This window comes from Leopardus geoffroyi, chromosome B3 (assembly GCF_018350155.1).
Source record: "Leopardus geoffroyi isolate Oge1 chromosome B3, O.geoffroyi_Oge1_pat1.0, whole genome shotgun sequence".
NCBI lineage: Eukaryota > Metazoa > Chordata > Mammalia > Carnivora > Felidae > Leopardus > Leopardus geoffroyi.
The window spans coordinates 3,000,572-3,013,560 of record NC_059337.1 but is presented as its reverse complement, the minus strand read 5'-3'; the positions used below and the strand labels follow the sequence as shown (position 1 = coordinate 3,013,560).

At 51.8% G+C, this 12,989-nt stretch overlaps 1 protein-coding gene across 2 annotated transcripts in view; it reads left to right on the top strand.

Annotated features, from left to right (window-relative positions):
• The first annotated feature begins 11 nt into the window (after positions 1 to 11).
• Positions 12 to 12,989, top strand: part of EFL1 (elongation factor like GTPase 1) — a 122,608-nt gene continuing 109,630 nt past the window's right edge. The window contains exons 1-4 of one of the 2 annotated variants that reach the window (XM_045448577.1): positions 12 to 130; positions 904 to 1,013; positions 3,914 to 3,981; positions 5,512 to 5,596. In XM_045448577.1, the coding sequence (XP_045304533.1) occupies positions 923 to 1,013; positions 3,914 to 3,981; positions 5,512 to 5,596 (244 nt within the window). In that variant the 5' untranslated portion in view covers positions 12 to 130; positions 904 to 922. The remainder of the gene's footprint in view (positions 131 to 903; positions 1,014 to 3,913; positions 3,982 to 5,511; positions 5,597 to 12,989) is intronic. The other variant, XM_045448578.1, reaches the window with a different exon arrangement.

The window sequence follows — 12,989 nt, the reverse complement described above, 5'->3', positions numbered from 1 at the left end:
GGTCGTGCGCCCGGGAGCCCCGCCCCTAGCGTGCGCGCGCGTCCGGGACGGCAGGGCAGTCGTCGCCGGAGACGCGCGTGGTGTGGCGGGGCCGGTGGCCGAGCGGGGCTGAGCCGGGCGGCCGCAGCTGGTGAGTGCGGGCCTGCGTTGGCTGCCGGCGTCCTCCTCGGCCGGCGGGGGCCCCGGGGGCTCGGGAGGCCGGGGCTAGCGTGGCTGGGAGCGGCCGCCTCCCGCAGCCTTGGGCGCTCCCCCCCCTCCGCCCACGCCGGGGCCGCCGCCTCCCCGAGCCTGCGGACCCGCGATCCTGGAGACCAGGAACGCGGGGCCCCAGGGAGGGGAAGGGAAAGTGGACGGGGTGGGGGGTGGGGGCTTTTTCTTTTGAGAGCAAGGAGAGACTCCAGTGCACCTGTGGGGCCAGCGAGCGTGCGACCCGAAACTTTGTTCGGGCTGGGTAGGCGGTCACACAGCCGGTGCTTTGGTGTCGGGTGAAAGCGAGCGGCGGTGCTGGGACGAGGGGCTCGGAGAAGGACCGAGGAGCGGAAGGGACAGGTGTCCGCGTCTCCTCTCCCTCCCGCAGGCGCGCATTCCCCGCGTAGGGTCTGCCTCTGGGCAGTTCACTGCTGTCACCGCCCCGACGAGCTGCGTGACTCCTCGCGGCGGTCCCGGAAGGGTGAGCCACCTCCGTCCCACAGGCGTGCTGTGGCCTTCGCTCAGAGGCTCGGAGTGGACTTGGATCTGGCCGGGCGAATCCCTTCAACAGGCGTTCACCGGGCGCCTGGGTTAAGGGACCTGGGAACTCTTGTCAGTTCCCAACATTACGGGGTGGGGGGGGGGGGGAGGGGGGGGATGTGAGGCTTTGGTGTTTAGCCCATGTGCCATTTGTAACACATCCCTAATTTTTAGTCCCAGGAAAGAAAGGACCATGGTGCTCAATAGTCTGGATAAGATGATCCAGCTGCAGAAAAACACAGCTAACATCAGGAATATCTGCATTCTGGCTCATGTCGACCATGGTAAGACTCCTTTCGGAACGGCTTATTTTCAGTCATTAGGGGCGTGTGTCTGCACATGTGTCAGAGCGGGGAGGGGACGCTGTGGGCTGTTGAGCCTGACGCTTGCGGAGAAGCAAAAAAGTATTCCTTTGGAAGGTTGATGTCCACGGTGCTGGCCATAAAAGCGTTCGAAATGAACACGGCGAACTAGTGATTAGCATTCTTTGGTGCGGTGTATTTCATTGTGTGTGTGTGTGTGTGTGTTTTTTTTTTTTTTTTAACGTTTATTTATTTTTGAGACAGAGAGAGACAGAGCATGAACGGGGGAGGTCAGAGAGAGGGAGACACAGAATCGGAAGCAGGCTCCAGGCTCTGAGCTGTCAGCACAGAGCCTGACGCGGGGCTCGAACTCACAGACCGCGAGATCATGACCTCAGCCGAAGTCGGTCGCCCAACCGATTGAGCTACCCAGGCACCCCTCATTGTGTGCTTTTTTTAAACAAGACCTTGAGGTTTTGTTGTTGTTGTTGTTGAAATAGGTGTTTTTTGTTTTTTGGGTTTTTTTTCTTGAAATGGCTTTGTAATCTAAAAAAGTCTAGTCTGGACACAGTGTCTCAGAGCCTGTGTGATGTGATTCTGCTTGACTCGTCGGGTGTTTCTTGAACGTCTGCTAGATTCGGGGGGTTTTGCTGCCTGTGTGGGAAGGGCAGAAACCTGTGACTGGGGCAGCAGTGGAGGCCTGGAGGAGATCTGGGGGTCGAGGCAGCACAAGGTCAGGGGCAGAGGGTGGACTCCGCAGGTCGGGACAGCTGGAGGGCTGGGAGGGCAGCGATGGGTTAAGAGGTTTCCCAGCGTAGTTGGTGTTAAAGGTGACCCTCGCGGGGGGGACTCAAGATGGCAGATGGGGACGCACGTTCCAAGTGGGGACGGCGTCAGTAGGCGAGAGGGGAACGCGTGTGACCGAAGCGCAGGACGCGGGCAGCGCAGAGGTGGCTAGGGGATGATGGTGCGCTGCTGACAGATCCTGTCCTTGCACCACCGCGTTGCTTCCTGCCAAGCGTGCTCTCCCTTTCGCACCCCTTCCTCCTGCAGTAGCCGCAGCCGGCTCAGAGGAGTGGGTGTGGTGGTGAGGGGGTGAGAGGGGAGCGTGACGAGGCCGCCTGGGCCGTGGCTCACAGAGCGCTTCGTGCCGCCTAGGACTGGGATCCGGGTGAGCGCCACCCCGCCCTGGAGTGAGACAGCCCGGGGTCGGAAGTCCCTTTGAAGTCACCTCGCCCTTGGGAGCGTCAGCACGCAGCGTCTAGACCTGGAAGACTGTGCCTGCCTTACGGGGCGGAGGGCGTCACGTGGGACGCTGGCGAGGAACCCTTGGCAGGTGCGCGCCCTGTCGTGAGTCTGGTGGTTAACGTTTGCCGTTGGGTAGCAGGGAGCCACCCGGAGAGCAGAATAAAGCAGGGGTGTTGTAATCAACACCGTGGGAAGATAGGTCCGGCGGGAGCGTTCAGTGTGGATGGAAGGCAGAGAGGTCCGTTAGGTGGCCGTCACTGTGGGCGGAACAGCCGCAGCGGAGTAGCCCGGGAGCCGAAAGGGCTGGTGGGGTCGCTTCGTGGGTGACGCCCGCCTACGGGTTTGTGTAGTTATGCTGCCCCCATTGCGAGGACCTGAGCTTTGACCGAAGTGTGGGTGTGTGTCCACGTCTGTGTATTTGCTTCGTGAATTAAAGCACGTGGCAGGTCAGTGGTGTGTGGTCCCAGGGATACAGCCAAAGTGCTGAAACACGGTGCTTTCTCAGCACCTGACGTCCTCGGGGAAATCTGCCTGCCAGACCTAGAGGGGTTCCCGCTGGACGGCGGGGGAGTGACGCCCCAGGCCTGTGCGGACACACAGTATTTACGCGCCACACGGAGAACGCGGCACGTGTGTTTGTCGGTGCTCCTGCTGACTGCTTTCTGGTTTGTACGGGTACCCATTCCGTGGCTTTGCTAAAATTCTTAGAGTGTACCAGGGACTTGGTTGTCCTAAAGAAAAGACCCTCCGTTTGTCACTTCAGCCCAGCATTCTTTAAACAGTTATCTGCTTGTAGCACTTCAGACTGTGTAGTCTTTGTAAAATCTCGCGTGAAACTCAGTGTGTGCTCGAGTCCAGACTTCACCCCGGAGGAGACCCTGGGGTGTGCGTCCAGATCTGGGTGGCCTCGGTCGTAGCTGCGCCGTGGCCGATGTCGTCCGCAGGCTTGCCCTCCGCGGGCGGTGAGGATGAGCTTCCTGGATTGCTTTGCTCATAAGTGTTTCCCGAAGACAGTTTAACTGGCAAGTGCCAGCTCGGGCCATCCTTGGGGACATGTGGCAGGTTATATTGTTGTCTCTTGGTGACGTCGTATGCCGTGTACCGTCCAGAGACGGACGTGAGTCTTCTGCCATCGTGTTGTTCTGGCCACCGAGAGCTTCAATGTGTGGCATGGCCGTTAGGGCTGTCATACGATGAATGTAGCGATACTTGATCGAGTTCTCGTAGGACAGAGTTTAGGAGCCACGTGGACGCTGCGCGTCACACATTCTCTCTTGTCGCTGGCATGGTAGCTCGTCTCGTCACTGAAAAGTCTGCATTTTACTCTGTCGGTTATGCTTCAGTTAAAAAAAAGTTGCTCGATGACTTTTCGGGGGAGGGTGATGAGATCCACGGGTTGGAGCTACAGATTGCCAGCCCTCTGGAGCGTTAGGGTCTGTGTCCTTCCAGGTGACACTCCGTGCAGACAAACTCTCTGAAATGCTTATTATGTCTTAACTTCACTCAGTACAGGTAACTGGGAAATCTTGGCTTAAGCAGTTCTTAAGGTCAGAAATTAATTCTGTAGATAGGATACATCACCCTTCCTCTTTAGGAAAAGAAATAGATTTGAATTACTATTGTTATTTTAACAGGAAAAACTACTCTGGCCGACTGTCTTATATCTAGCAATGGGATCATCTCCAGCCGCTTGGCAGGCAAGGTAAGCAGTTGCATTCGATGAAGTCTTGTTGCCTTTCAGTAGGTAGCAGCTGTCCGAGGTGTGATGTATTCGTAGACATCCAGGAAGAGTGCAAAGCCCAGTTTATGTGTCTGAGAAGCTGCTCGTCTGTTTAGCAAGATGATATAGATGTTGAGAAAGGTATTTTATGTTGCTGTATAGTAATATGTCATAAATGCAGAAATGAGTTTTTGTAACAAGTCTGGTGACGGCTGGCCCAGCTGTGGTAGCTCTCACAGAGCGTGAGGTCCTGTGGAGGACGAGTGTGTGGTTTGGGGAGATGCCAGCAGGTGGGGGAGCACAGTGGACAAAGGGGATCGGGGCTGATTTGGGTGCTGTCCTCGATTCGAGGGGAGCATTTGCCTGGAGGCCCCGGGAGAGGAAAAGTCCTGGTGGAGAGAATGCCGGATTCCGGAAGAACTTGAAGGCAACTGGAGTCTGAGGGTCATGATGAAAATAGTGTCTTAGGAAATGAAATTAAAGAGATCTTTGTTTCTAGCTGCGAGTGTAAGTTACTCGCAGTAGAAAAATAGAGCAGTTCCTTCCCCCCAATGAGTTGAGGATATGATCAGTGGAGTTGATCACAGAGCTGGCATTTCCAATCTGTAGGGAAGAGACGAGCCTCTCCACGCATTGTCCTCGGACAGTTGGTTATCTGCGTGGAAAATAAATAAAATTGGACTTCTCCTTAACACCGCACACAGAAATCAGCATGTAATTGAAACAGTCGTATGTGAGAAGCAAAATTATAAAACTTGGGAAAAGAATATAGTAGAGTACTTCTGTGACCTCAAGAGAAGGTTTCGTCAGTGAGACGAAGAGGTACGTCCCGTTATGTAGGTTTGATCAACTCAAGTACGTTGCAACTAAGAACATCTGTTCATCAGGAAATGCCATAAAAAGAGTGAGAAGACAAGCCTGGTAAGTGGGAGAAAATAGTAATAACACATCATTGACAGAGGTCTAATATTCAAGGACTGTAAAGAACTTCTATCCGGAACAGAACAAATCTGTAATATAACCATTAAAAAGATGGACAAAAATCTTGAACAGGAAACTCCCAGAAGAGGAGTGCCACATGGCCAGTGTGGCAAACTAGGATACTCAGCCCCACTGACAGTCGGAGAGATGTAAATTAAAAAAATAATCATTTATCATCGTTTATCAGTATTTGTTTATCATTGATCATGGAAAAAGGAGTGAAGGCTCCTGATGCTTCTAGAGATCTTCGGTTTCAGTGTTTGCCCAGACTTCGTCAGACAGCCTAGGGGCAGGGAGAGAACGACCAGCCCCCGCGTGCTACATGCCGGGGAGGGCGTGCGGAACGTGCTGTCTCTCGGGACGTCCGCTCTCTTCCCTTGGCAGCTCACCTTCCTCACCCCCTCCCCACGTTAACAAACTACGAAGGGCTTTTAGTTTAAAAATGATGTGTTTAAAGCAAAAGTCCAGCTCAGACCGTCTTAGTGTCAACATTTCACTGGGAAGTAAGGATGCGTATGTTGCATTTTACAGTTAAGGTACATGGACAGCAGAGAAGACGAACAGGTTCGAGGGATCACTATGAAGTCGAGTGCCATTTCCCTACATTATGCCAAAGGTAAGTCAATCTGCGTTTTAAAGAAAAATAGTTTGTCTCTTCAGTGTCCTCCTTTCTGTTTCCGGATTAAGTGTACGCTTCCGTTTCCATGCTTTGTACTCCGTGAATTTCCTTCTGGCCTCTGATGATCTGATGCCAGAGTCAGGCTGTCCAGACTCGGACGCGGATGGGGACCTCTGACCGGCCTGAGGGTCAAGAGCTGGCAGTTGACACCTGCCCACGTCCCCCCAGGTGATCGTACGGATTTCTCCACCAGGAGGGTCGCAAGGCCTTAGCCTTCCATTCCTGGCTGGATCCTTCTTCTGTCCTGTGGCCTCAGTACTGGCTTTAGAATCTTACTCACTTGGGTTGCCATGTTCGTTACAGTTTGCTCTCCCCTAAATCGGGATGTCGTTTTGACAGTAACACTTGCAGAACTGATGTGACAGGAGTAGTCATACAAGTATATGACATATATGTGAATACTCACCAAAAAGCCTGGGTTAGTAAAAATAATGCCGACAACCTTCGTGTCTGCCTTTGGAAAATGGCCAAGTAAACTGATACATCCGTGCTGTGAAACGCACGCAGATGTTCAAACCACTGTTTGATCTGTATGTTATCATGTAGAAAAAATGTGTTGACAAAAGCAAGTTGCAGAGTAAATATGTGTAAGATGGGAGTGTGTTTTGGGAATAAAATACCAAGTGTGCAGATAAAGATGTCTGGAAGGCAACGTACCGAAGCCTTAACGCCAGTATCCGCGTTACGTGAAACTTAGTTTTCAAAACATTTACTTTTGTACCATTTGGAAATTTTACACAAAATGTGTATTTTTTTAATTAGAAGAAAATAATAATAAAGTTCTGTTTCATTTCCCTAATGGATCTGTGGTTCGTCTTCCGCAGTGTTCTATGTCTGACACTGACTCCCAGGAATATTCTGGGAGGTGTGACTGTATTGCCTTTGACGCCAGTCTTTAAAATATTTTTGTGTTAAACCAGCCTTGAAGCTCTTGGGTATTCTTGGTGAATTCCACGTGTTTAATATTTAAAGTAATGCCTTCTGTTTTTAAAACTACCTCTCACGTTTTAAAAGGTATGTCCTCATTCTGTGAGCCAGCCAATGGGGCAGCGCTCCGTTTATTTGCCACCTCCCCTTATTTTTATAGACCTCACGAGCTTTGCAGCCTGCCTTTTTCCACACTCAGACCGTTAGTCTCTCTTTGTTGGATGATTCCTCTAGGGTCAGCTTCTGGATTCTGTCTCCAGGTCCTCCCCCCCCTTTTGCAAGCATCACGGTGTACTTTCTATTGATACCACTCGCCCGTTCCAGTGCACTGGTCTCTCTGGTTTAGCGCGGGAGGAGACCGGCTCTAGGGCCCTGGAGGTTGAATGGTCTGCCCTCCGTTTTGTTCAGCTCTGACCTTGGGCACCTCACTCCCAGACTGTTTTAGATGTGCTCCCTTGACCACACAGAACCGAGGCTTAAGCCCGCATGTGCTGCGGAGGGTCGGCTTATTGAAAGAATGTGTGTGCTATGACTTTGGAGAAATGTTCCTGAAAACTGAAAACCAGGAGTGTTCATTGGAGTGACGGCTCATAGAAATTGAAGGCAGATGTTGAGTCTGGATCCCAGACGGCCCCAGGTACCGTTGGGACAAGTTAAGGATCTTCCCTCTGCAGCCCCACCGTTAGGTACCCTTGGGTTTTGTTCTCCGTCTTTGTCTCTGTTACCCTGTGAGTCTTTTCTCTGTCACAGCTTTTCCCTCCTCTCAGTGTCCCCGTCTGCAGAAACTCCCCTCGGCCTGAACTCTGTTTTTTCATCCTGTTTCCGTTGCTTACTGCTGCTTTCTCTTGTGTTTCCGATCGCACGTTCTCAGGAGCAAGATGTGGCCGGGCTTATCTGTTCTGCCAGGCCCGGGCAGAGGTGGCTCCTGTGGATGGGCCACCCGTGGGTCGGACGGCCGCCTCCTAGTCTGACTAGTGCCGATGGGAGTGCGGAGTCATAAGGTGTCAGCTGTGTCTCTCTGGGAGCGTGACTGCCTGGCGGGGGCTCTGGCGTAGACATTTGTCACACCTGACGGCTGGTGTGCAGTGTCCTCTCCACACGTACAAAGAGTGGGGCACGTGCCCTCAGACACCAGATACGCTCCTATCTGTGTCTCAGTCCTGATTCTCTGCAAGAGGGTGTTCCTGCCGCGAACGTGGGGCCATCTGAGGGGGACCTCCTCCCGGAGGAGGGAAACCTGATGGTGAAGAAACTCCACGGGTGGTTTTTGTTTCCTGTGTCTGCCCCTTCCTGCCCCCTCCAAATAACCTCTTAATTAACATTTAGCACAGAGATTCTTTTCTAAGTGCTTTCTGGTTCTGACACTTGATCTAACCGGCTTTCCAAAATTTTTTCAAATCCTTATTTGGATCGAAAGAGTATTTTTCTAGTTTAAAGTAAGTAAATAGGCTTACAAAACCCAGGCATGTATTAGAAATGCTGTTGAAAACCCAAGCATGTTCTAGAAGGCATCACCTTCTATATCGTCCTCCCGGGACCCAATTCTTGCTTGAGAAGAAGACGGAGCCTCCTGTCTGTACCTTTGTCACCAAAGTTTGCTTCAAGGGTCGGGACCATGTTGTTAACCCTGGTTATTTTCCTGTTTTGTACCTCTCTTTGTGTCCTTCCCACAGGGATATCGTACATTTACCCGGTCAAGAGTTAGGACATACTCCTGGCAACGTACTTTCTATAAAAAAAAATTCTAAGGGGATGTAATTCCTTTGAATCGTTTAGCCTAGAGTTCAGATCAAGATGGGAGACATGTCTTTAAGTGGGTCAGATAATTTGAAATTCATGGACTGTTCTTTGAAGAGTCTCAAGGCATTTTTGCTTTCATTTCTGTTCTGTAGCCATTCTTTATACCGGTACATAACTATTGCTGTTCTAGAACTTCTGAAATGAAGTGTTCATTCTAATTCATCTTTTTAAAAATTCTAAATAAATTGGGGTGCCTGGGTGGCTCAGTTGGTTAAGCCTCCGACCATTGATGTGTGCTCAGGTCATGATCTCATAGTTCGTGGGATCGAGCCCCGAGTGGGGCTTTGTGCTGACGGTGCAGAGCCTGCTTGGGATTCTCTCTCTCTCCCTCTGTCTCTGCCCCTCCTCCATGCTCTCTCTTGCTCGCTCTCTCAGAATGATAAACTTTAAAAAGAAAATTCTAAATAAATTTACACGTTGCACATTTGTGTGTATTATAGAAAATTCTATACATTATGAAACACCCGAATGAAATAAAAATCACTCCAGTTTTACCATGTTACGTTTTCAAATTTTACATCTAATCCAGCCGTAATCGTGTGTGTGTGCATGTGTGCATATATGCACATGCAGGCTGTGAGGTCTCTAACTAAATTTCCCCCCCAAATAATGAACTACTTACTACAGTACCAATCAGACGTGATTATCACCGTATTACTGGTTCTTGATGTGGTGTTGGTGCGGACATCTCTACGTGAGCAAGGCCATCCGGGTAGGCCCATTAAGGGCCGGAGAGTGAATTGTACCCACCCGTGAATTACCCCGTAACCTCCAGGCGGGGACGGATGCCATTCAGCCGCAGCAACTGATGCTCTGTGGGAATCTTTTTCAAGAAAAGGAGGCATTGAGATTTTGGTAAAATCTTCCAATTTTTAAACTACTGGCAACTTAAAATTTTTTTAAACACCATGTAGAACAAATTGTAGTGGACTTTAATTCTTAGGCTTTCTGTTTGTAATGTGAGACATACGCTAGCTAACAACTGGTTCGGTGGGACTTTCCGGATCCAGCCAGGAGGCAGCCACGTGTGGCTCGGAGGCCAAGAATAGGCAGGGCGTTGTGCGGGCTCACCTGCTCTTAATCTCCAGAGACCAGGCCAGGGGAGGGGACTCGTGCCACCCACATTCACATGAGGCCAGCATGCACCAGAAGGTTCTTCTCACTAAGACGCAGTAGCTTCCCTTTCCTTCCGGAAAGGTGAACAATAACCCACAGTCCCGATGGTTGTCCTAGTTGTGGGACTGAGGCTGGGAGGGACGGGCTCCGTTGTCCCTTGTTTGACTGCAGGTCAAACATTTTCCTCTTAAGATAACGCTTTTCTTTGTGAAGCATTCCGTTGGTGGCAGGCGTAAGAAAATGGGATCCTGGGCCGGGAGCCTCAGATACGGGATTTTGTGTGATCGTCACAGTGGCTCTGGAGACGCGTACTACCCTCATTTTACATACGTACCGAGTGGAGTTTGTGGAGTTTCAGGAACTTTCCCGGGGAGAGAGTGGCTAGCATGGGGCAGTGGTCCTGGGAACCACATGCTTACACCCCAGCTCACTCAGCTGGGCCCGGGTCTGGAGGAGGCGGGTCAGTGCAGACCGTGGCCAGCGGCTCCCGAGGCCGGCGGCTCCCGTCCACAAGGGATCGCAGGGGCTACGTACAGATGTCTGGGGCCAGCGTCAACCACGTGCCCACTGCGCTCGGTCACTGCCCTCGATGGAAGCCTCTCCAGCGTCTCTTCCCCACGTTTCTGTGGCTTTACCGCCCTCCGTCAGCCTCCCTCCGCTCCTCTCCTTCCCGAAACTTACACTCTGCAGACGTTCCAAGGGAAACCGGCATCCCTGCCTCCTTGCCGTCTTGTCGTTGCCATTCTCTCCGCCGCCTCCAGGCTGTTTTCCCAGGACACTGCTCTGCCCGTCCTTCTTTCTGGTGAACGCTGCTCCTTCCTCCCGCATCTGTCTCTGGGGTGAGACGTGGGGTTGCCATTCTCTTCGTTCCCTGGTCCTAGTTCAAAGCTTAATTCTTCCAGCCTTGTTTTAACACCCCATCTCTTTTGAGACTCATCCCGTCTAACTGCTCTCGTCTTTCTTGTCCTCGTCGGCTCCTGATGACGGTGCCTGCTTGTTAGTGACTTTGGGGCCTGGCTCATAGTTTCCCTTTTTACCCAAATCTGCCAGGGTCATCCTCACCGTGCCCGACAGTGGTGTCTCCGGCAGCGTGGGCTCCTGTTTCTCCACCCGCTCGCTGTCGGGGCTCCTTTCTAGATTGTAGCCTTACCTGGAACTGCCCATGGTGACGTTTCAGGATCGAAGGCTCCCTTGCCCCCAGTCCTGATTCTCTCCCGCTCTCACCTGTGTGGTCAAGCACCCATTCTCTGACTTGATGTTCATGAGTGCCCTTCATTCACTCCCGGCCTCTGACAGCCCGGATTTGTCATTCTGCCGGCAGTCTCTCCAAGGTCCTCGGTGTCTTTGCTCCCTCGGCCTTCAGTCTTATTTCTCCTGGCAAAACTCTGATCCTTGACCCAGCCAGCTCTACACCTTTTCCTCCCATCCCGGCTGGGGTCCCGGCCGGTCCGCGGGGCTGTGGCACTTCCCTCTCTCCTCTGCCGGGTCTCGTGCGTTCTCTCCAGCGGGCCATTTGAACCTCCTTCTGGACCCCTGCCCACCTCCCTTCCCCTCCCTCAACCTCAGCTGGCATCCTTACCTGCTGGGTCCCACAAATGGAAAAGATTTCAGCTGCTTGCCAGCTGAAATTTGCCACACCTCAAAACGTAATGGTAGTAGTTTGGTTTTTTTTTTTTAATGTTTATTTATTTTTGAGAGAGAGAGAGAGAGACAGACAGACAGACACAGAATCCGAAGCAGGCTCCAGGCTCCGAGCTATCAGCACGGAACCTGACGCAGGGCTTGAACCCACAGACCATGAGATCATGACCTGAGCCAAAGTTGGACGCTCAACCGACTGAGCCACCCAGGTACCCCAAAATGTAATGGTATTAGTATCTTTGCTGACTCTTCTCCTGTTACCACGAAAGGGCCGTGCTCTGGAATTGTGTCCTATGGAGTGTGTTCTCTCCTGTAACTTCATCCTCTCTGCTTCTAAGGATGCTCAAGGCTGCCTCATCTTTAGAAAGATGACGTTCATACACCCTTCTAGCCCCATGTCCCCTGTGCTGTCCTGGTCAAAGGTGTGCTGCTGTCACTCAGCTTCTTGACCCTGGGACCCGCACCTTATTCATGGCACATACGACCAGTAAAATTGAGTAAGAGGCCATGGTCCCTGACCTTCCCTCCAGGGTGAAGTAAACAGATTCCAAGCAAGTTGCCAAGTTTGGAACCCTTACGTAGGTTCCGAGAAACGAACGTCGACCTTTTCCTTATGCAAGGCTTCTTTATCCTGGTTCCTACTCATACATCCTTTTGAGCGAAAATGCCAGTGATGGACGAATCAAGACGGCGTGGACGTGTCGTTACTAGATTTACTCCCCACGCAGCAGGGTTTCAAAGGCGGAGAAGCTCTCCGTGATGTCAGTTCAGGATGTGGCCACGGGCTGAGCTTCGGTGTCGGTGGGCACACACGGAGCCCAGGGCCGGTGAGGTAAAGCGTAGCCGGGGGAGGCCCACGTGTGGTCTGACCTGTTTCGTGCTGGGAGGAGTCTGGAGAGGACTTCGGGATGGGCCGTGCGGCAAGAAGCCTCATTTGTTGGCCATTCAGGGTTGCATGTGGATCACTGTTTCCTCCCTCCTCCCTAAACCACCTCACGTTTGACGTTTTTGTTGGCAGCGTCAACCACCCATGACCTCTTCCTGTAACAGCCTTCTCATGAGCACACGCTCAGTTCTCCTGCTGGGACCTGTTCCCTGTGTCAGCAGATGGGAGAGAAAATGCATCGCGTGGTTCCGTGAAATAAGCCATCTCGGTTGATCTTACATGATTTTATACATTAATTTAAGATATAAAAAGGGGCGACTGTGGGATCTCCTGTGGAAGCCTGTGGCTGCCATATAGTTGGGGTAAATTCATGGCCGTGAGTGTTCCGTGTTCTAGGCGATGGCCTCAGAAACACGGTCTCATGGCCCCGGTTCTGCCTGTATTCCCGACACTTCTGTTGTGGGAAGTGGCATTCTCCCGGTGTGCTGGGGCATAAAGATGCCTGTGTGATGCGCACATCATCGTCCACGAGAGGAGTGTGTCTCTTCCTTCGTTTGAAGCACGTTTTCTCTCCTCAGCTTTCCGTGTGTGTGTTGGCGAACATCTCCAGTGTTTTGGGGATTGAATGTGACCTTACGGGAAGTTTCCCTCTTCGCAGGGGTCTTTGGCAGGTGCTTGTGACAGATGTGCATCTTCAAATGAAACGATGATCCGTGGTGCTTTAAAACTGGAGGACTCATGGGCAAGGGAGACATTATTTTCCCATAACTCCCTAATGGCAGAAATTTTGTGGAAGGTGCCTCCCATGATTAACTTCAGGTCTTCCAACTTTTTCTTTTCCCCAGTTGCCTGGAACATGAAAAAAAAAAAAAAAAAAAAGGATTGGTGCTCTGCTGATTAGACCAGTGCCTGAAATGAAGGAGCATATTTTGGAAGGCCTGGGATGGATGGTTTAATGCT